At 42.1% G+C, this 23,077-nt stretch overlaps 1 protein-coding gene across 1 annotated transcript; it reads left to right on the top strand.

The window, feature by feature from the left end:
* The first annotated feature begins 912 nt into the window (after positions 1-912).
* On the top strand, positions 913-1,794 carry LOC130883789 (40S ribosomal protein S2-like). Its single transcript, XM_057784564.1, has one exon. The coding sequence runs from the start codon at positions 913-915 to the stop codon at positions 1,792-1,794; it is 882 nt and encodes a 293-aa protein (XP_057640547.1).
* Positions 1,795-23,077: the final 21,283 nt, after the last annotated feature.

Raw genomic sequence — 23,077 nt, 5'->3', positions numbered from 1 at the left:
AGGAAAACAAACCAAAACTACCTTTGGCAATCCTGACTCACCATGAGTAAGCATTCTCTTATCAGAACTACCTTGTCTCAGATAAAAATACACACACACACACACGCATGCAAGCACACACCACACAGGAGAGTGGAAGAAAGCTGTGACAAAGAGAAACCACTGAAACTTGGGATAACTGATTTGCAGGGGTGAACTTGCTATTTAAAGAGGTTTAACTTGACTGCAGGCTGCAACTGGCATTGCAGGGACATAGAGTAAAGCCACTGGCCAGAACAAGACAGAGGACAAAGTTCAGGCCACCCAGAGTTGCTGTTAGCCAAGGGAGAAAGGCTGGAAAGAAGGGTGCCACCAGGAGGCGTTCTGGCCACGTCTCGGGTTGACCCCAGATCCCTGCAATTTAGGGAAACCTGAGTGACCAGCTAAGATGGACCCAACTAAGCGAGAATATAGACTGCTCCTCGAGAGAAAAGTGTTTTGTGCATCAAGTGGACTGCTAAGACGTTGTTTCTTTGAAGGATGAGAATTGAGCGTCATAAATCCAACACTCATGACATCCAAAGTAAACCTAAGTTGATGTTCGGAGGACCAGGAAAATGAAGTCTCAATAGAAACAAAGCCAAGTGAGCACAGCCCTCAAGTGGCCCAGATGTTCAAATAGATATTTAAAATTAATTTTGTGCGTAAAATGAGTTTCATTTAAACATTCTCATATGTATATAACATTGTATTTTGATCTGTTAATTTCTCCATTTCACTGTCTTGCCCCTTCTCCTCTCCTTTCATTGTCCCTCTTCGCCAAAATCTTAAAAAAAAAAAAAAAAGGAAAAGGAAATTATAGAGCTAAAGAAAAAAAATCTAATACTTGAATTTAAAGACATCTCTGGCGTCTTCTTCTTCTGGAAACACCAAATGGCGGGTGACGCTGGTGCAGCGGGAGGGCCCGGAGGACCCGGGGGCCCAGGATTAGGAGACCGTGGCGGCTTCCGTGGAGGATTCGGCAGCGGTCTGAGGGGCCGCGGCCGTGGTCGAGGCCATGGCCGAGGACGAGGCCGCGGAGCTCGCGGAGGTAAAACTGAAGACAAGGAGTGGATTCCCGCCACCAAGCTGGGCCGCCTGGTTAAGGACATGAAAATCAAGTCCCTAGAGGAGATCTACCTGTTCTCCCTGCCCATTAAGGAGTCTGAGATTATTGACTTTTTCCTGGGAGCTTCCCTAAAGGATGAGGTTCTGAAGATCATGCCCGTGCAGAAGCAGACTAGAGCAGGCCAGCGGACCAGGTTCAAGGCTTTTGTCGCTATTGGGGACTACAATGGTCACGTTGGTCTCGGTGTCAAGTGCTCCAAGGAGGCAGCCACTGCCATCCGAGGGGCCATCATCTTGGCCAAGCTTTCCATTGTCCCTGTGCGGAGAGGCTACTGGGGGAACAAGATTGGCAAGCCCCACACTGTTGCTTGCAAAGTGACAGGCCGCTGTGGTTCTGTGCTGGTGCGTCTCATCCCTGCCCCCAGAAGCATTGGCTTAGTCTCCGCTCCTGTGCCCAAGAAGCTACTGATGATGGCTGGCATTGATGACTGCTGCACATCAGCCAGGGGCTGCTCTGCCACCCTGGGCAACTTTGCCAAGGCCACCTTTGATGCCATCTCTAAGACCTACAGCTACCTGACCCCCGACCTCTGGAAAGAGACTGTGTTCACCAAGTCTCCTTATCAGGAATTCACTGACCATCTTGTGAAAACCCACACCAGAGTCTCTGTTCAGAGGACCCAGGCTCCAGCTGTGGCCACCACATAAGGGTTTCTATACAAGGAAAATAAAAGTGAATTAAGTCTGTAAAAAAAAAAAAAAAGACATCTCTGGCTAACTTAAACAGAGACATAGAGGAGATAGAGAGTAGATGGAGTCAAAGAGACACCATGTAGCCACCACAAGAGACAGACATGGGATGCCAGCAGAACCTTAGTGGCAGGCTACAGATGTGTGGCAATACACAGGTTAATAGAAATCGCTAATTTAAGATGTAAGAGCTAGCTACAAGTATGCTTAAGCTATTAACCAAATAGTATTGTAATAATACAGTTTCAGTGTGATTATTTCAGGTCTGGGAGGCTGGAAAACAAACAAACAGTCTCCACCTACAATCACAGTGTTGGATAAATATACATAGGCTGGGGGAGTGAGAAAATGAGTATAGACAGTTATAAAAGAAATAGATTTAAGAAATAAAACAACGTCTTTAAAGAGACAGTAAAAGTAATATAAAAGAGTACAGACAATCAGATTAATGGAATAGAAAAATAAACCATGTAAAAATGGAATATACATAGAGAGTCTGTATTATGTATATTATTGTGTTTTTAAACAATTTATTTAACTTTATTTGATGAGCATTGGTGTGAAGGTGTCAGATCACCTGGAACTGGAGTTACAGACAGCTGTGAACTGCCATGTGGGTGCTGGGAATTGAACCCTGGTCTTCTAGAAGAGCAGCCAGTGCTCTTAACCACTAAGCCATTTCTCCAGCCCCTATTATTGTGTTTTCTTTTAAATTTTTTTTTGACTGCAGTGAGAAATTTGATTCTGGGTGTGCTAAACTAAACCAACATAGATGTATCCTGACTTCAAAATTTGGGTATAAGGGTATGTTGCTTTCGAAAAGAGGTTCTGCTTTTGTTTCCACAGAAGATAAGAACCTGTGGATTCCTTCCAGGCTAATGTGGTTTAGTGGAAAAAGGCCCCCTGAAAGGTCTCCATGAACCCTAAAAATACTTCACCCAACAAACAGCAGGAAGCAGTTTGGAGAGAACAATACCTGAGTTTCCAAAATGACTGTTTATAAATGTTTGTTTTCATTTAAAGGGGGTTGACTACAAATGGTTAAATGGTCACAGTCAATCTCTTTCTAAAAAAGGGGGGGATATCATATTGAGATGAATAATTTGGTATGGATTTTGATCTATTGATACATATTTAAGGTTGATTTTGTTATACTGTGTATATGTAGTTCTGCTCTTGTTTATGATATTATGCTTGTGCAGCTCATTTAAAAATGTAATGTATAATTAAGCAATACAGATTAATAGATAGTCATCTATAATAGTCAAACTGTAGTCATGTTAGGTTTCCTGGATATACAGAGATATATTTCAGTTAGATAGATAATCTTCAATACTTTGAAGACTTGTAGAATATGGCATTTAAAATGTTTCAAGAACAGACTTTTCATGACAATGAGACACATCTCCTGGCAGCACCAATTTACTTCAAGAGGAAGATGGGCATTAAAAAGTCTCCTCACGGAGTTTGTTAGACATTTGGGCAAGAAACTGCCTGGACTGCTTGATGGAATGCTGTTTTAACTGGATATGTAGAACCCACAGAAAAATAACTACTGAACTTGCCTAAAGAAAGTGAGACAATCCTTCAGGGTTCCTGCTTCACAGAAAAAAACTGCCAGATATTCTGCAGGACACAGAAGAAAGCAACTGATGAACTTTGTTATTATACGGCAGAATGGATCTTCAAATTGCCTGCCTAATGGAAAAGTCTGATACTATGGGCCTGTAGGCTAAATGTGGATGCCCCAGTGTTACAGAAGAACTTTGAGTGACTGTCAAGCAACAAGATGTCTCTGTCAATTCTAGAACTTCAGAATTTGCTTAAAATGCATTTCCTGTTTACTTAGGTAATATTATATTCTTCTGGAGCCTTTGAAGAATTGAAGACAGTTATAAATTAGATATAAATATTGTAACTGCAATTCTTATTTGATTACTCTTTTTTTAATATGTAATTTTATTATGTTAAAGTTAAAACCTTCCCTTTTCTTTAGACAGAAAACTGGAGATGATGTGGAATTCTCCTCTGTGTTCTGTGAATATGTTTTATTAACATTGGTTAATAAAGAAGCTGTTTTGGCCAATGACTTTGCAGAGTAAAGCCAGGGAGTAGGCAGAGTCAGAGAGACGCCATGTAGCTGCATAAGGAGAATGACACCAGAACAGAACTTTACCTGGTAAACCACAACTTCATGGAGATACATAGGTGAATAGAAATGGGTTAATTCAAGATGTAAGAACTAGCTAGAAATAAACCCGAGTCATTGGCTGAACAGTGTTGTAATTAATATAGTTTCTTTGTGATTGTTTGGGTTTAAGCAGTCAGGAAATGAATAAGCAGTCTCTGTTTACACTTTAAGTTGATAAAACAAATAATTAGGGAATCGTAGAACATTAGACAATGCTATGAGGAGTCAAAGTGAAAAGAACCATGGGTAGTCAAACTGCTGAGATGCAGACAGCAAGAGAAGATCTTGAAAGCAACACGAGAAATAAGATATGGGACCAACAACTCAAACCCTGCGACCGACCAGTCAGGAGAGAACATGGGAATCAGAAACTGGAAGCCAAAGGACTCTGGCACATTAACATGGGGAAAGGGAAAATATCAGCCATATATACATTAGTAAGTCAGAGTTTTTCTGTCAAGTAAAAATTTCCTTCAGAAATATGTTTTTAAACAAATTTAGAATTTGCTGAAGCTGGGCGATGGTGGCGCACGCCTTTAATCCCAGCACTCGGGAGGCAGAGGCAGGCGGATCTCTGTGAGTTTGAGACCAGCCTGGTCTACAGAGCTAGTTCCAGGACAGGCTCCAAAGCCACAAAGAAACCCTGCCTCGAAAAAAAAAAAAGAAAAAAAAAAAAAAAGAATTTGCTGAGCCAGGACCTCTGTTGGTCTGAGTATGAGTCTGAGACCTTTGAGGGAGTAGACTGGAGCCCAAGCCAGGGATCTCAATGGGAGCGGGTCCAGACCAGAGACATTTATGGAAACAGGTCTGAGCCAGCAAACTAGGCTGGAGCAAACCTGAGACAGCAAACTGCATAGGACCAGAGCAAACCCCCAAAGCACTGAGTGACCTTCAGGAACACAGAGTGACCAACGGGGTGACTGGAACCATGGCCCTGACTGCAGAATAACCATCTGAGCCTTGGCTCCATTGTCACCTGGAAAATTGATCACCAGAGTCACAGACAGCCCCAAATACACAGAGGAAAAGATGGGTAGACATGGTAAGAACACACACAATACTACAAAGAGCAACACAACACCAGTAAAAATTAGTGGCCCTACAACAGCAAGATTTGAACAATCAAATATAAATGAAGCAGAAGAAAATGACCTAAAAAGTAACTTTATGAGAATGTTTGAGGCCCTTAAAGAGGAAATTAAAAATCCCCTCAAAGAAATGGAAGAAAAGACAAACAAAAAATTGGAAGACAAAAACAAATCCCTTAAGAAAACCAAGAAAAAGCAATTAAACATATGAAAGAAACTAAGATTCAAAAACTGAAAGAGAGACAATAAAGAAAACACAAGCCAAGAGAATTATAGAAACAAAAATCATGAGAAAATGATCAGGAACCACAAATGCAAACATAAACAGCAGAATACATGATATGGAAGAGAGAATCTCAAGCACTGAAGATACAATAGAGGAAATAGACTCATGGGTCAAAGAAAACATTAAATCTAACAAAAGCTTAACACAAAATATCCAGGAAATATGGGACACCATGAAAAGGCCAAATCTGAGAATAATTGGTATAGAAGAAGGAGAAGTCCAACCCAAAAGCACAGAAAATATATTAAAATCATAGAAGAAAACTTTTTTAACCTAAAAAAAAGAAATACCTATAAAAATACAAGAAGCTTATAGAACACCAAATAGACTGGATCAAAAAAAGTACCCTTGCCACATAATAACCAAAACATTAAACGCACAAAATAAAAAATATTAAGAGCTACAAAAGAAAAAGACCAAGTAATATATTAAAGGCAGACTTATCAGAATTACACCTGACTTCTCAATGGAAACAATGAAAGCCAGAAGGTCCTGGTCAAGCTTTATGCAGACATTAAGAGACCACGGATATCAGCCCAGACTACTATATCCACCAAAATTTTCAATCACCATAGAAGGACAAAATAAGATACTCCATGGCAAACTAGATTTCACCAATACCTAGCCACAAACCCAGCCCTACACAAAGTACTAGGAGGGAAACTCCAACCTAAGGAAGTTGCTACATCCACAAAAACACAAACGATTGATGATCTCACAGCAGCAAAACCCAAAGAAGGAAAAAAGACACAAAATAACATCACCAACAACGAAAACTAAATTTATAGGAAATAGCTGGGCAGTGGTGGTGCACGCCTTTAATCCCAACACTCGGGAGGCAGAGGCAGAGGCGGGGGATCTCTGTGAGTTCGAGACCAGCCTGGGCTACAAGAGCTAGTACCAGGACAGGCTCCAAAGCTACAGAGAAAATCCTGTCTCGAAAAACCAAACAAAACCAAAACCCCAGAAAATAGCAATCACTGATCATTAATATCCCTTAATATAAAAGAACACAACTCACCTATAAAGAGACACAGATTAGATTAAAAAACAGAATCCATCCTTCTGCTGCATACAAGATACACACCTCAGTCTTTTTTTTTTTAAAATATTTATTTATTATGTATACAATATTCTGTCTGTGTGTAATACATGCAGGCCAGAAGAGGGCATTAGACCCCATTACAGATGGTTGTGAGCCACCATGTGGCTGCTGGAATTGAACTCAGGACCTTTGGAAGAGCAGGCAATTCTCTTAACCTCTGAGCCATCTCTCCAGCCCACACCTCAGTCTTAAAGACAGACATCTCCTCAGAGTAAAGGGTTGGGAAAAAATTTTCTAATCAAATGGATCTAAGAAACAAGCTGATGTAGCTATCCTAATATCTAATAAAATAGACTTCAAACTAAAATCAATCAAAAGAGACAAAGAAGGACATTTCATATTAGTCACAGGAAAAATCCATCAAGAGGAAATCTCAATACTGTACTTCTATGCCCCAAATACAATGTATTTACATATGTAAAAGAAACATTTCTAAAGTTTAAGTCGCACATTAAACCCCACACACTAATAGTGGGAGACTTCAATACTCCATTTTCACCAGTGGACAGGTCTGTCAGACAAAAACTTAACAGAGAAATAAGAAAACTAACAGATGTTATGACTCAAATGGACTTAACAGACATCTATAGAGCACAAAAGAATATACCTTCTTCTCGGCACCTCATGGAAACTTCTCAAAAATTGATCACATACTAGGTAACAAAATAAACCTCAACAGACAAAAAAAAAATGGCACAACTAATCAGGAGACTAACAAAAAAAATAAAACAATAGACTGAACCACTGCCCGTTATAATAATTACATTAAATTTTAGTAAACTAATCATTCTAATTAAAAGCAACGCTTAGGTAAATTAAAGCAATGTTGTCTCAGTTGGGTTTTTTTTTTCTCTGATGAAACATCATGACTAAAAGCATCCTGGGGAGGAAAGGGTTCATTCCAGCTCACAGTTCCACAGCACGGTTTGTCTGTCTCTGGGGGAAGTCAGGACAGGAACATGTTTACAGGCTTAACACATGGTCTGACATTGAAAGTACAATGTTCAAGCGACAGGCCCCAGATAGTTAGTACTTATACAAGGCTGTATTTTATAAACATTTAAGCATTCTTAAATATACAACCTCAACAAGTTTTAATAGAAGTCTAGGCTTAAAATGCTATGGAATATGTTCTCTGATTAAAAATAGAATTAAGTTAGATATTAAACGTTATGTATCTGGAAAAACATTTAGATATGTGGAAATTCTAGAATACCTCTCAATGAAAAAATTCTAGGGTAAAATAAAGCATTCTCTTCAAAGTAAATGACGGTGAAAATATAGTAATCAGAATTAATGTCATTTTACTCAACATTACAATTATTTATCTGAACAAAAAACCCCAAGGAATTATCATCTTAGCACACACTGAGTCACTTTAAAGCCCCTCAAGGACTGGAGAGAGGACTCGATGGTTAAGGGAGCTTGCTGCTCTTGCAGGGGACCTCAGTTCCCAGCACTCGGATTTGGTGGGTCACAACTGCCCATCCACACATCTCCGGAGGGCCTCCCAGCCTCTTCTGGACTCCACGGGGACCCATACTTAGATGTTTGAGGTTAAGTCATGGTCCACTGAGCCCCAAATAGAATTGTTTGAAGTAAAATTGCCACATCAAGCTGCTGTGGTTTGAATAGGAAGTGCTCTCACGGGCTCACACTTCAGCCCGGCTGCTGGTGCTGTTTGGGGGTCTGTGGGATCTTCAGGAGTTTGAGCTTCACTGGAGGAAGTGGAGGCTTCATGTTAATGCTCTATGTCTTGAGAGTAGATTCAATGAGAGCAGTCAGTCTCCTGTACTGCTGTCATGCTTTCCTTGCCCTGTTGTCTCCTACTGGGACACACCAAGTTTCTCTGGAACGTAAACCAACGTAAGCCTTTGCCTTAAGTTGGTTTAGTCATGGTGTTTATGGTAGCAATAGGAAAAGAAACTGAAACATTAGGTACATCCTCAAGTCTATGCAGAGTAATACTGGTAAGAGAAGGTCCTGGCAAATTTTCACTTAAAATTTTGTATATTTTAACTAAGATGGCTAGTAAATTATGATGATGAGCAAATTGTGATGTTATACATTTTCTGGGAGATTTTTACTAAGTGGGGATTTAAGCATGTAGATAAGAATAATCCTATAACCAGAGGCATAGATACTATTAATGCTTTTTTTTAATTTTACAATTTAGGAATGTGAAACAAAAATAATAGGTAGATGGCTGGGGGCACAGCCCAGTGGTTGAAGATCTGTGTAGAACGCATGCAGCTCCAAGCTCAATACAGTGCCAGTGCTGCCCCCCCCCAAAGGCTGAAATATAATACGTGGTAATGATCATGACTAAGCATGCGTAGCTTCATGTTTCTTTCTTCAGGTCAGCTATACTTAGTGAACAGCAAATCAATACAGACTTAAAAGACTCTAGTTTACCCTCGCTGATTCTCTGGATCAACTCATCTCTCTAGTTCCCTAGGTGTGACCTGCCGGATAGTGGCCAGGGGCATGCTCAATGTCGGAAGAGGGCAAGCTTGCAGAATGCAGGAGGAGCCCCCTCAATGACTGGTTAATTTGAAATCAGTTCTTGGCAGTTACTGTAATTGTATCCTCTAACCATAGCTCGAAAAATTGCCTGAGCTACACATGAAAAGATCAACGAGTTTATGTGTTTATGATTTTAAGTAAATGTTTAAATTAGACATGCATAGTTTTAGCTCATGTGTTAATTTTGTGTTGTCTTCATACACAAGACTTTACATCATATCAGATGAAAATGCTTTACACTCATACCTTTGGATTCTAAACTTCACTTCGATTGTGACACATAAAAACAAAGTTATTTGAACTAGCTTAAATGGCTACTAACGAGTCACAAACACACAAATTACACCCACCTCAGTTTTATCCTTAAGAAAATGAAGAGATCTAGGACTTAATTTTAGATTTTCTTCTTTTGGTCCTAAGGAAATCCAAACATACAAAAAAAAAAAAGATTAAATAATCACTTCTCATTTCTCTACTACTACTAAATATTTTAACATAAGATTTTTACTGATTCTTTGGGAATTTCACCATGCACTAGGAACATTCAGTTCCCAGTCATTCCAAGTCCCACTCCCAACCTGAGATCTCCCGCCCCCAAAATTAAAAAGAATAAAAATCCAAGTCCTATTTGTGTTATCTAAATACTCACTGGAGCAAGGTCAAAGTCTCAAGTGGCCTGTCCCTTAAATAGAACTGACTCATTCCTCTCCCGCACCCCCACCAGAAGCCTTCAGTTGTGGGGAGCTAACCTCAGCATCCTTATTACACTTTTAAAGAGTTCTTTGAAGGTTGCTCATTCCTCTCCCGCACCCCCACCAGAAGCCTTCAGTTGTGGGGAGCTAACCTCAGCATCCTTATTACACTTTTAAAGAGTTCTTTGAAGGCTTCCTGTTTAGGCTGCTACTTTCAGTGGGTGGGGGCAGTGGGAGAGCTGGGAAGGTAGGGGTTGTCACAGAATCCTTCCAGGTCCCTCTTTCTCAACTGTGTGTCTTCAGTCATTGATATACTGCAAAAGTAGCTTCCCTGCTATTTATAGACAGTGGGAGCATGGATAATGGGCTTCCACATGGCTTCTGGTGACATCACAGACCATGAACCTGGCCCCTGACAAGGCCCTTGGGAGCAACCTGAGCCAAGGACATATACCTGGCTTCAGGCAGCAAAGACCAGGGACATCTGTTGGCTTTCGGCGGCAACATGGACCATGGGCATCAACACAGACCCTGACTACAGTAAGACCCTGGACCCAGACATGGCCCTGGGCAGCAGCACGGACATGGACATCATCATGGTCTCAGGTGGCAGCACAGGTCACCCACATCAGCCTGGTCCTCATTGTTGTCGAGTCTCTAGTTCTGCCCCTCTCCACAGAGCACATACCCTCTATTTCCATCTTACCCATCTCTCCATCACTCATCATTCAGCTTCCACTGCCTGGCCTACTAGTACATTTTGTTTAGACATATACTTTAATAATCATATTTGCTTACATATGCAATATTTTTATAATTGTAGAGATAAATCCATTTCAAAATGAGTCAAATTTTTCATCGCATTTATTTACTGATTTCTGTAGATATGTGTGTGCATGGGTGCATGCATGACAGAGGATGTGCGGACATCAGAGGACAACCTGTGGGAGTCTGTTGTCTTTTTCCACCAGGTGGAGCCCAGGGATAGAACACAGGTCGTCAGCTTGGCAGCAAGCACCTTTGCCAACCTCTGAAATCATTTCCTTTAAAAGTGAGGTTTTAAATGATAGAATATAATTTTCAAATATTTATTTGTTATGCAACACTATTTTATTTTCTTGGAAAAGAACTTTCTAAATAAAATAGAAACATACATATTATTCAAAATAACATTTAAGTTGTAAAATAATCTTTAATAAATCATTGGAAAAGAAAAGTATTCTCTTCAACCTGTATTTCCTTTTTTCTAATTATGGATGCTATTTGTTTATATTATTATATAATAGATTTTCTTAATATAAGCATAGTATATGGGACAAATATCCCAACTTCAGTTTTAAATAATGCTGCAACTCATTACATAAATGCATTTATGTAAGTTATATTATCTCGAGAAGTTAACTTCTTTGACATTTCTGTCTCATCTGTTAGCTTCAAATATTAGTAATTATCATACATGTATGCTTTGAGGACTAAATAATAAAACAGATAAATCAAACAATATGGAGTCTGGTTATTTATTCAGCTGATACAGAGTAGGCACTGGTGCTAGGCCCTGAATTGGGATCACTCAATAGCAATGCATACATCTTAACGATAACAGAAGACCCCAAGTGAATGGAAAGTGAATGTGTTTGGAGAGGGGAAATCCAGTTGTGTTGAAAGGAGACTGGTGAGCCGGGCGGTGGTGGCGCACGCCTTTAATCCCAGCATTTGGGAGGCAGAGGCAAGCGGATCTCTGTGAGTTTGAGACCAGCCTAGTCTACAAGAGCTAGTTCCAGGACAGGTTCCAAAACCACAGAGAAACCCTGTCTCAAAAAACCAAAAAAAAAAAAAAAAAAAAAAAAAAAAAAGAAAGGAGACTGGTGAAGAGGCAGCTGTTTAAGTTTAAGAGACAGTGAACGAACGAAGTCCATCCTGTTGGCAAAGGTCAGAATGTTCAGTGTCTTTGTAGGGAGAGCACATTTCCTAGTAAGGGAGGTGAGAAGCCAATGAAGAGGCTTTAGAATGGGATGCTAACACCTTTTCAAAGACCGCTGAGACTGCACAAAAGCGAATGGTTTAGAAACCTCTATGGTCATAATGGAAAGTCAGACAGTGAGCAATAGCTCTCTTTTAGAAGGTAACTAAGATATTAGGATGAAGTATTTTTTTTTCTGATAAAAATGCAAGTTTTGTGTTGTTGTTTTGTTTGTTTTTAATCAAGAAGTTTTGTTCTTTGACAATTTTGTGAGTACGAGGCACAAGCCAGTAAGCAGCATTCTTCCATGACCTCTGCCTTAGTTCCTGCCTCAGGTTCCTGCTTGAGTTCCTGCCCTAGCTACTCTCAATGATGGACTGTCAGCTGAAAGGCCAAGCTAAATGGACACATTCCTCCCTGCATTCATCACTTTCCTCTTGCTGTGATAAAGCACCAAGACCAAGGCAACTCATAGAAGGAAACGTTTATTTGGCCTATGATTCCAGAGGGATATGAGTACTCGGTGCTGAGCAAAGGAATGACAAGAAGCAGTAGGCATGGTAGTAAGATCAGGAAGCTGATTTCACATCTTGAACCACAAGCATGAAGCAAACTGGAAATAGCATGAATCTTTAAACTCTCAAAGCCCACATCCTGGCATACTTCCTCCAACAAGACTGCACCTCTCAAACGTCCCCCAAACAATGCCACCAAGTGGTAGTCAAGAGTTCAAATGCTTGAGCTGTGGGGGACGTTCTCATTCAAGCCAGCACACTCCCCCCAGTTTCTTTCCATCATGGTATTTTATCACAGCAAACTAGGACACCTAGACTCAGAAAGGGTAGTTATTATACAAGAGTTCAGTGCTGTTGGCATCTTTGTTATGCATAACTGGGAAGACGGAGAGGATGAAAGAACTCATGGCAGGAAACAAGCTTACTTATATAAGTAGAAGGTGATTGGATCAGGATGGCCGCAGAAATGGTGAGAATCCTGAACTCAAGAGGAATTAGCATGGAGAGGTCTCGCTGGGCTTTGGGAGTGGGGAGAAAAGGAAATCAGGGGTGACTCTGAAGCTTCACATTTGATTGCTTCTCAGTCCAGTGTTCTGTGTTGAGAATGCATGGAGGGGGGGAGGATGCTTAGCACGTGTGGTGGGGAAAGGGAATCCTAAGTCTTGCTCTACTCATTGGATTCAAGATGCCTGTGTGAGGTCTGAGGTAGCAGAGAGGTATCTGACATTCAGACTCTCATGCATCCAAGTTAGAAAGAGTATAATGGCATTTCTATGGTACGTTTGAAGTGTGTGTGTGTGTGTGTGTGCACATACACATGCTAGTGAGAGAGAGAGAGAGAGAGAGAGAGAGAGAGAGAGAGAGAGAGAGAGAGAGGAGGGAGAGTGCAAAAGGTGATGGGGAGGGATGCATCAAGGCTGACCCCCCCCCTCGCCGGAAAGAGAGACCTAAAGTTAAACATTTTTTTATCTTTAACTTGTATGACTGTTTTACAATGTATGTGTACTATGAATGTGCCTGGGGCCAGATAGAGACAGATGGCTGTGAACTGCCATATGGGTTTGGGAAACCAAGCCTTGGTCTTCTGCAAGAGCATCAAGTATTTTTAATTGCTGATCCATCTCTTCAGTTCCAGACCCGAACTTTGGCATAATTGGTTGTCTTTGTTGTGCTTCCCTGGGGAAGGCACATTTTCCAGTTTACCATATCACCAGCTAAGTAAAGAGCACTTTAAGAGTTAAATTCCTGTTTCTGTTTGTTGGCTTCTGTATTGACAGACACCTTTAACCTTCAGTGTTCTTGTTACACTTGGCTCACAGAGGTATACCTTCAGGACCCTCAGTAAGTCATTCAGAGGCCTTAGAGAAACCAAAGCTTGCCTAAGACCAGAAGGTCCTGGAATTCTGAGGTGGAAACTCTTCCAAACATTCAACAAGGGATTCTACTCAGGGATTTGTCATTTCCTGGCTCTGGTGCTTTCTTGATGCGGGATTCCCCTCTGTACGCTATGAATACCATTGGTTAATAAAAAGTCTGTCTTGAGCCTGTAATAGGGTAGAGCAGAGCTAGGCAGAGAAAACTAAACTGAATGCTGGGAGAAAGAAGGCGGAGTCAGAGAGAAGCCATGTTGCCCCACCAGAGACAGACGTTGGAACTTTACCTGGTAAACTACGGCCTCTTGGCAATACACAGATTAATGGAGATGTGTTAATTTAAGGTATGAGTTAGCCAGAAATATGCTTAAGCTATTGATCAAACAGTATTGCAAGTAATATGGTTTCTATGTGATTATTTCGGGAGTCTGGGCAGCCGGGAAATGAACAAGTGACCTCCTACTACACTTTCTGTCACCTTCATGTAGCAACTAAACTGTGGTACCTTCCACTTTGACGTCCATCATAAGGCTTGTCTGGCTTCTGCCTTAAAAGTGCTTTCTGATGTGCTTCTATTTCTTCCTAGGTTACGGTTTGTTTCGCCACTGAAAGTTCTTTTCCATCCTGTTCTGTCTGGGTATTTTAGAACTTAGACTATTAGAATGGGTGACATAGCCCCCATTCCTCATGACAGTTCTTTGGGATCTGCTAGCCTCAGGCCATGAGAAACGGAATCAGGCTATATGGGACAATAGCCCTCATAAAGAATGGTTCAGCCCCAGCCTGGCCGTTGGCTTCACCTGCAGAAACAATATGCCCAGGTACTGAAAGCAACTCAAATATTTCTAGTCAAACCACAAACACCAGCTGTAACTTCTGAGTATCTATTCAAGTATATGTGTGTGCACATATATCTGCTTCCCAGGCCTTCTAAGGGCACTTAACCTTCATCCCATAGAAAGGCTGGGGCCCCTCTCTGATCCAGTAAAGCGTCCTCAGCCTGTTGATGGGGTCTGTCTGCTTCTCTGTCTGTTTTATGACATAGGGAGATATAATCCCGGGAGGCTTTAAGAAGAGAGGTACCAAAGCAAAAGCGTCTAAACCTGGCTTAGTGGGTTTAGGGCTGACGAGAATCATATGCATTTTGAGAATAGAGCTGTCATGCACATTTGAGATGCACTGATATGGACCCTCGGACCACACAAAATATCACAATGGTGACTATAACCTATATTTCACAGAGGGCTTGATGGGAGAATTTACAAAGCACTGGAGTATTAACACGAAATTCTCTTGGCTGGCAGACATTGCCTAGAGTGTATGGAGGCAAGGCCATGAAAGGGAAATGAGTTTCTACTGTGGAGATAGGTCACTGGAAACTTGAGTTTTCCAGGGAGAAAGAGATGCTAGAAGCTGGAAGTCCTAGCTGCCCTGGAACCTGGTTCTGAGGAAGATGGAGGAGGCCTGAGATTTATGGTTCAGACAGCCAATTATAGTAACTCCCCCAGAGTCTCAGGTAAAACTCACAGAGATGCGACATCCTTTGACTTTGCTGGTGGATATTGGGGTTAGTTAGTAATAGATCAGCTGATCACAAAAGCCCCCCCTCCAAACAGGATGGTGAGCAATCCTGATCACCTGTGGTTTCTGAAATCTCTGGAATGTACAAGAGACAGGGCTGGATTCTGTTGCTTGTGGTGGTGGTGGTGGTGGTGGTGGTGGTAGTGTGTGTTCTCTTAAACTGGGTCTTACGTACTCCAATCTTGTCTTTGCAGCAAAGGCTGGCCTTGAATTCTTAATCTTACAGTCCCTACCTCTCAAGCACTGGGATTACAAGCACATGCCACTATATCTTGGTTAAGAAACACAGTTTCGACTTACATAGTCCTCTTGGGGGGGGGATCACTAAGTTGCAGGCATAGATAATTTATTTTTTCCTAGAAGGCCAACGGTTCCACCTACAGGCTCCTCTGGAGCGGTGGTTCTCAACCTTCCTAATACTGTGTCCCTTTAATACCTCATGTTGTGTCCCCCAGCCACAGATTTATTTTCATTGCTACTTCATGATTGTAATTTTACCACTGTTATGAATCGTCATGTAAATGTCTATTTTTTCAGATGGTTTTAGGTGACCTCTGTGAAAGGGTCATTCAAGCCCAGAGGGGTCGCGACCCACAGGTTGAGAACCACATGTTGAGGTGGAATGTGTCTGGCAGACAATACAGGCTAGCAAGCTACTAAAGCTTATCACACGCTGACACTCGTTCCCAGGCTTAACTGGTCTGAACCTGAGTCTCAGTATTCTGCTTCTGCCACAGAAAAGGCTGTAGGCTGTTTGTCCTGGCTTGATTTCTGTTGCTGGGATAAAACACTCAGAAAAAAAATACAACTTGAGGAGGCAAGGATTTTTTTTTGGCATATGCTTCCAGGCCATTATTGAAAAAGTTGGGGCAGTGATTCAAGCAAAACATGCGAGAGTTCTTCTTGCTGGCTTGCTCTCTGACTTGCTCACAGGCTCTACTTACTGAGCTTTTTTCATCCATTACAGTACCTGCTTAAGGAATGGTGCTGCCCACAGTGGGCTGGACCCTTCTGCATCAATCAGTAATTAAGCCAATACGGACATACCCACAGAAAGCCAATCTCATCTAAGCAACTTCCCTACTGAGGCTTCTCTCAGATGACTGGGTCAAGACTAACCAGAACACTGGAGGTTTACTGAACCTGGAAAAGACAACTGGACAAGAAATGAGAAAGGAATGGCATTCCTCCCGGCCTCCGTGGGGGGACCAATGGTCAAACAACTGCATGAGTTAGTTTTTGAAAAGTTGCTACAATAAGCTGTGGATTACAGGGCTGGGGTTATCTGAAGTCATATGGAGAACATAACATTAGCTAGATATATATCTTATCTTAAAGAATAACAATAACACAAAGACTGACCTCAACAAAACAGATTTTATACAGTCAAGGTCATGACATATCCCAGGACTGACAAGCGAAGTTTATTCAAATACCAAAGCTAAGAGAGTTCATATACATGCCGATCTGGTAATCAAGGTAGGTTGAAGTGGTTCCTGTATAAACTGATAAAGCAACAGAAGTTATTAAAGCCTGACTGAGAGAGGTTACCCTCCATTTTTATAACATAATGATAACTGTCCTACCTTTGTTTTTGAGATAACACAAAAGGCAAACAAACATGAATCAAATGGATGTTACCTGTATCCCAGTGGCCCCGAACCTCAGATGAGGTAGAAAGGATGAATCATGACTGCAAAGGACAATCTCGAAATTGTGCCATGGCACACCTGCACTGGGACCAAGCCTTACCTCTTGCTCTGAGAAGCTAAGAGCAGCTTCCCTAAGGTTCCCTTGGCTTGAGCCCTCATGACATTGTTTATGGGCATCCACTCCAGACCATGCTCACACTGGGTGACTAGGAAAGAGGGTGGGGATGGAAAATCCAGAATCATGTTTGTAAATGTATCTAGAACAGATGCATGTGCTAGAGATTCTGCTGTTGGTGACAAGGTTCTGTTGAAAATCAGAAACATGGGCTCTCTGGGAGACTGAGATGTGGACTGGCCCATGGAAGGTGGTCCAGCTTGCTGGAGTTATACAAGATATATCCTCAGTTATACAATCCAAGGTAAAGGCGCCATCAAAGACTCACAGACATCCAAATGGACAGGAGATCTGAAATGGACTCTGCTCATGAACAGCAAGTACCAGGGGCTAGGAAGGCTCATAGGCTGTCCCAGAAGGCACAGCAGACTTATGGGTGTGATGGTTGACACCGGCTGTCAACTTGACAGGATCCAGACTTACAAGAGACAAGTCTATGAACATGCTTGTGTGGAATTATCTAGATGAGGTTGACTGAGGTGAGAAGACCCACCCATTCCCTGGCCTGAGATCCTGAGCTACATTTATGGGGAAAAGGGAACTGAGTTTGCATCCGTCTCTCTGCTCCTGTCCACTGATGCTACACTAGACGTCCTAAGCTTCTCCGCCATTTTTTTTGTCAGAATATGTTATCACAGCAACAGCAAAAGTAACTAACTCATGGGGTAAGAAAAAGAGGGCCGCTTCCCACACACTAAAATTCTGAGTGTAAAGCACACCAGCAGATCACTCATTTCTGACCATGCATATACCCGTGAACACTTGTGAGGCCACTTCAGGACTCTTACACAGAAGCTGAGCATCTTAGTCTATGGTAAAAGCTGTTGGGGCTATTAGACAGGAATCAAGTCAAGTTGGGGAAGCAGCCCTGAAAAATGGGCTACCGTAGATCATTTAGTACTGAGAGGTTGTCATAAAGAATGCAGAAGCATGCTGTTTTAGCCGACAGGTAAAGCTTAGTTGGCTGGACATAAAGCTAAAGCAGCCGATGACACTGTCTCTGACAAAGAATAGAGGAAGACTCCAGTGTCACCTTTTTTGCCTCCTGGGTCCCAAGTCTTCCTGGCCTCAGGCAGCCTTCCTGCTTTTCCCTTTGCTAGCACTCCCCTGAGCATCTGTCTGCTGTTGGAAAGGTGCTCTGACTTACACAGCTTCCATTGCTGGTAAGACGCTCAACTAGTAACGATATGCCCAGCTGCAGAAGCCAAACTTCATGTAAACCTGATACGAGTTATTATTAACAGTAGGAAAGAATAGGAGACGGATAGGGGAGCTTCCTATTCTGCAGTATGAAAGCATGTTTAAACTTCACAACCTTTGCATGAAAAGCAGCCCAGCCATGCACACTGCTAATGCTTTGTTTGCTCCGAGTTAACCTTTAACGTAGATAGAGTCTGGATGGTGACTCAGGAAAAACTCAGGACTCCTGGAGGTGTACACGAGCTCCTCAGGACACAGAGAGAGCTGATAACAAGGAGAATGTGCAGGGAGAGATAAGGAGAGAAGCTCTAACATCGTGAATCTCACGGACAAGACAGGCTTCTCGAGCTGAAGTTCAAGACAAAACTTTGAAATGATTAATCGCCTCGTACCGGCACCCTAGACAATACACTAGCGGGAGCTGGCTCCAGGCAGATTTCCTGTGGTTTCTGAGATTGCTGGCTCTCTGCAATAAAATGAGCTATCAAGAGTCTGCTTTTTGATTGCTATAACATTCTGATTAGATTTTCAATAGCTATTCATTTCCTACATCTGTGTATGACCAAACATCCTGGTGACTCTCAGGTAAATCTTTCCTGAATGTATTGACTTAGCCAACCATGAGATTCCACCATCCCCAGAGGTAAGGAAGTTATCAGAAAACATGGGAAACCTCTAGCTGAGATTCCACCCCTTGTCTGTAACCTCGGTATTCCCACTGGTACAGTTGGAAAATACCTTGGCTTATGACTCTCCTTTGTGCCTTAACTATGATATAACTTCAAGCATATATTGCCACATTGAAACACGTTATTAGGGGTGATCGGAATCCATGTTCTTAGGCCATGGACACTCGTTTTGGGTTAAAAACAAACTATTTCTTTTTTATTTCTTTTGAGTGACAGTTGAGTTTGGTCTGAACAGTCTCAAAAAGCTTAAAGCTGAAAATTGTAAGGAGGGGATGAGCAAGTGAGTCTGGAGAAGTCAAAGAAAACAGAAGTGAAAGATGTTGTTTGGACTTGGCAACCCTGGGGCCACTGGTGATTCTGGTCAGTGCCCTTTAAGCTGAGTAGCGAGGGAGGGATTCTGCCTGGAGCAGGCTGATGTTTAAAGAGGAACAGAGAGAGTAAAGAGCATGCATGGCATGTAAACACACATTTAGAGAATTTATAGAGCACTACACAGACAGAAGACATCGTGGGGCAGAGTGGAGCCAAGAAGCCTCCGTTCAGGAGGGTGATGACAGTGTACTCCACCAGGGTGACAATGACAGAGGAAAGCCAAAGTAAGAACACCATTGAAGTCCTCTGAAGGTGTATCGAACACTTGGTCTGGGACCTCAGTCCCTAAAATTTCTAATCCTGGAAGTGTACTTCTACTAAACAAGCTATTCATACTTGACTTTTATTTTTTAGCTGCAAGGAAAGTCTTAGGGTTGAGTTGAAAGAGAAGTTGGCATTTCTTTCTAGAAGAAAGACAAATAGTCCCATAGCCGAACTATTTCCTCTAGGTGTGACTTGACCGTTGGCCATCATGACTCAGCAAGTGCTGTGTTGACACTCAGGATGACTTGACCTTCTGTGTGTAAGGAAGTGAGGACAGTGCAGTCGGAGCTATTAACTTTCCTACTTAGGGGAGGTGAAGGTCACTAGGCTCTCGGGTGAGATTCCAGTCTCCATTTCCCCTACCCCTACTCCTAGATGCACATAATTTTGATCCTGTGCACACGGCTTGGGAAGAAGAGATACCAGCAAATACAGAAGGTGGAAAGGTTGACTGAGAGGGTTCTTCAGTAGCTCCTAGGGGAGGGACTTTCTGGTGGTATCCTGGCAAGAGCCGTCCATGTTCCTGTAAGTAAGCCCTCACCCATGTATGCTCATGGAAATAATCTGAATGGACTTTTGTTTTATCAGACTCGACTTAAATGAAATTATTTTTCTTGGTCTGTTGGTACCCTATCTGTCTGTGTCATTGCCATTTCTTCCTGTCTCCCCAGAAAAATAAATGAAACAACCATATGAACATAAAAATATATTTATAAAAATGCATTTGTGAACCAGGTATGATGGTGTATGCCTGGAGTCTCAGTTACCTGAAAAGATGAGCCAGAGGGATTTCTTGAGTCCAGGAGTTTAAGTCCAGTCCGAGCGAGAAGGTGAGATTACATCTAAATGTGTGTGTGTGTGTGGTGTATGTGCGCACACTTGTGATTACACAGTAGACGGAGGATAAAGTAATTAATAAGTTACCACTTAATCGCACACACTAGCAATTGTAAGGAGAAGTGAGTGTATTACACACAGCATTCCCCATTGACTTACTTTCTTCATAGTTTGCATCTGTTGCAAGAGCAGATGAATCTGACCCTTTAAGGTCACTTCTGTGTTCAGGCGTACATTTGAAAGATACGTGCCTGGAAGAAATAAAATTTACTCTGAAGGAAAATGGTCAGAAAATTTACAAAACAGATATAAGCTTCAAATTTGGAGAAACATGTCCATTTTACAGATTGAAGGCAGAAAACTGAGACTGACTGGATAGGGAATTCCAAGTAGAGGGGACAGGACAAAGCTACTTCTAGAGCAGGAATGAAGGCACACAGGGTACCAATATTCACAAGCTGACCAGGACACACATCAGAACTTGGTTCCATGATATTTGGGGGACAGATTTGAATGGAAAGTGGGGACATATGGACTCAGGGACTGCTCATACATCAGATAGGATGACAGCACCTGTGTATTACGTGGAGAATTTCACTTCGAGCTCTTTATTCTAGGTATTGCAACTGTCTCAGGAGGAGCACAGATGTTCTAAGGAGGGAAACTTGTACCAGACTCTTTGAAATGGTGAACTCTGAAAAACTGAAATATCTCAAAAAGTCCCACGCTGAGCAAAGGAGAGGACTGAAGCCTCGCACCAGCCAGAGAAGCTGGTTTCTTAGAAAGAGACTTAGCACAGTGCTTACAGTTGTCACTGCTCAGACAGAGTACACTGGGGAGGAAGCAGTGAGGATGGGCAGGACCACAGTGCTTAGCTAGGCAGGTCCCTTGCCCTCTATTTAAACTTAAATTCCATGTCAGGACTCTGAAAGTGTGTGTGTGTGTGTGTGTGTGTGTGTGTGTGTGTGTGTGTGTAGGAGGACTACATGCCCCTGGACCTATTTACTTGTTTCCCAATTTATTCAATGTGGCCACAGTGAACAACCCTGCTTTCTCTGCCTCCTGTTGTCATTTCTTTATGATGTACTGAGGATGAGTGGCTGAGCCTAGCTTGTTAGGGTTAGGAGCACCTGAGTTTTGACCCTAACAACCCTGGTTAACAGTATGGTGGCTAAGTTTTTTAGGTGCCACTTTGACTGAATCCAGGATTTCCTAAAGAACTGGCAGATAATTCTCTCTGTGGGTATGTCTGTGAGGGTGTTTCTAGACTAGGTAGGTACGAGAGTTGGTGGACTGAAAAGGATCTGCCCACAGTATAGGCAAGTGCCATTCAATCCTCTGGGATTATAAATAGAACAAATCAACTCTCCCTCCTCCATAAATGATGCACTCATCTCTGGCTGTTCTTGGGTACCAAAGTTCTAGGTCCCTTGACCCTTGGGTTCCAAGGCTCCAAATACTCCCACCTTCCCCCAGTTTCTCAGGCCTTCAACTTCAGACTGAAAATTAGACCACCAACTCCTAATATGCTACTGTGGGGATGGTTTTGTTAAGAAATGTGGTTTGAAGCTTGCCTTACAGATCAAACAAACTGTAACCAAGTTAATGTATGTTTTGAGGCCATTTGTAACGATGCATTTGTTCTGTTTACATATGCTATACTCAACCTGTTGGAAATAAATTGACCTTAAAAAAAGCAAAAACAAAAACATTACAATCAGACTTACTATGCTTTGGCTCCGCAGAGTATCATGTTCCCTGTTTCTCTTTCATCGCCCATTCATGGCCCTGACTCCAAGGAAGGTGTGTGTGTAAGATTTGGTGGCTAGACCTAAGACCATTTGCTGAAGCAACAGAATATTGAAAGCAATGCTTCAATTTCCACAAGTGCTGAAAGCAATATGTGGGTACAGACTGGTGGGGTGTGTTGATATCTGCTCATGTCTTTGTGTGCTACTGAGCCCAAAGAGTAAGAAACACGGTGTCGTCCTTAATGAGGCTGCTGCTGTATAAAACTGTTAAGACAGAAATTCCTCATCCCTTTCCAATACCATACTTTGCTGTTCAATAAATAGGAAGAGCGGACTTTGTTCAGGAGCAGAGATCAGAGCTCTTCAGAATGAATCACTGCCTCCCTTAGACCTGAGATGGAAGGTGGAAGCCACTATGCTGGACAAGTTTTAGTTTCTCATAGTATCAGATAGTCTGAGGCAAACAGAGTGCTTTAAAATGTTCAGCAGAATTATGATAGCTACGTTTTTGACTTCTTAGGGCCACATGACTTATCTTCTCTGATCTCTGCTCCTGTCTTAAGTACAGATGAAGCAGCAGTGCCTTCAGGTTCCATGTGAAGATCGAACAGCAGGGGTGTGGTCAAACACTCTTTGCTTTGTTCAAGCTGAACGTTGGCTTTCTGCAATGAAGCCAAAATGAAAAAGTAAGTGCTCTTTCTACAGGCAAAATTCTGTATAGCAAGGACAAAAGTTAACCCCCCCCCCTCTCTACACACACACACACACACAGAGAGAGAGAGAGAGAGAGAGAGAGAGAGAGAGAGAGAGAAAGAGCACACACACACACACACAGAGAGAGAGAGAGAGAGAGAGAGAGAGAGAGAGAGCGCACAGAGAAAGAGAGAGAGAGAGAACAGAGAGAGAAGAGAATTCATGTGTAAGGGAATAATGGAAAATATTTCAGATTTAAAATTAAAGACTGAAAACATTATACACTAAAAT

This window comes from Chionomys nivalis, chromosome 11 (assembly GCF_950005125.1).
Source record: "Chionomys nivalis chromosome 11, mChiNiv1.1, whole genome shotgun sequence".
NCBI classification, from domain to species: domain Eukaryota; kingdom Metazoa; phylum Chordata; class Mammalia; order Rodentia; family Cricetidae; genus Chionomys; species Chionomys nivalis.
Note: the sequence above shows the minus strand (reverse complement) of the source record. Positions and strands in the feature narration are given on the sequence as shown.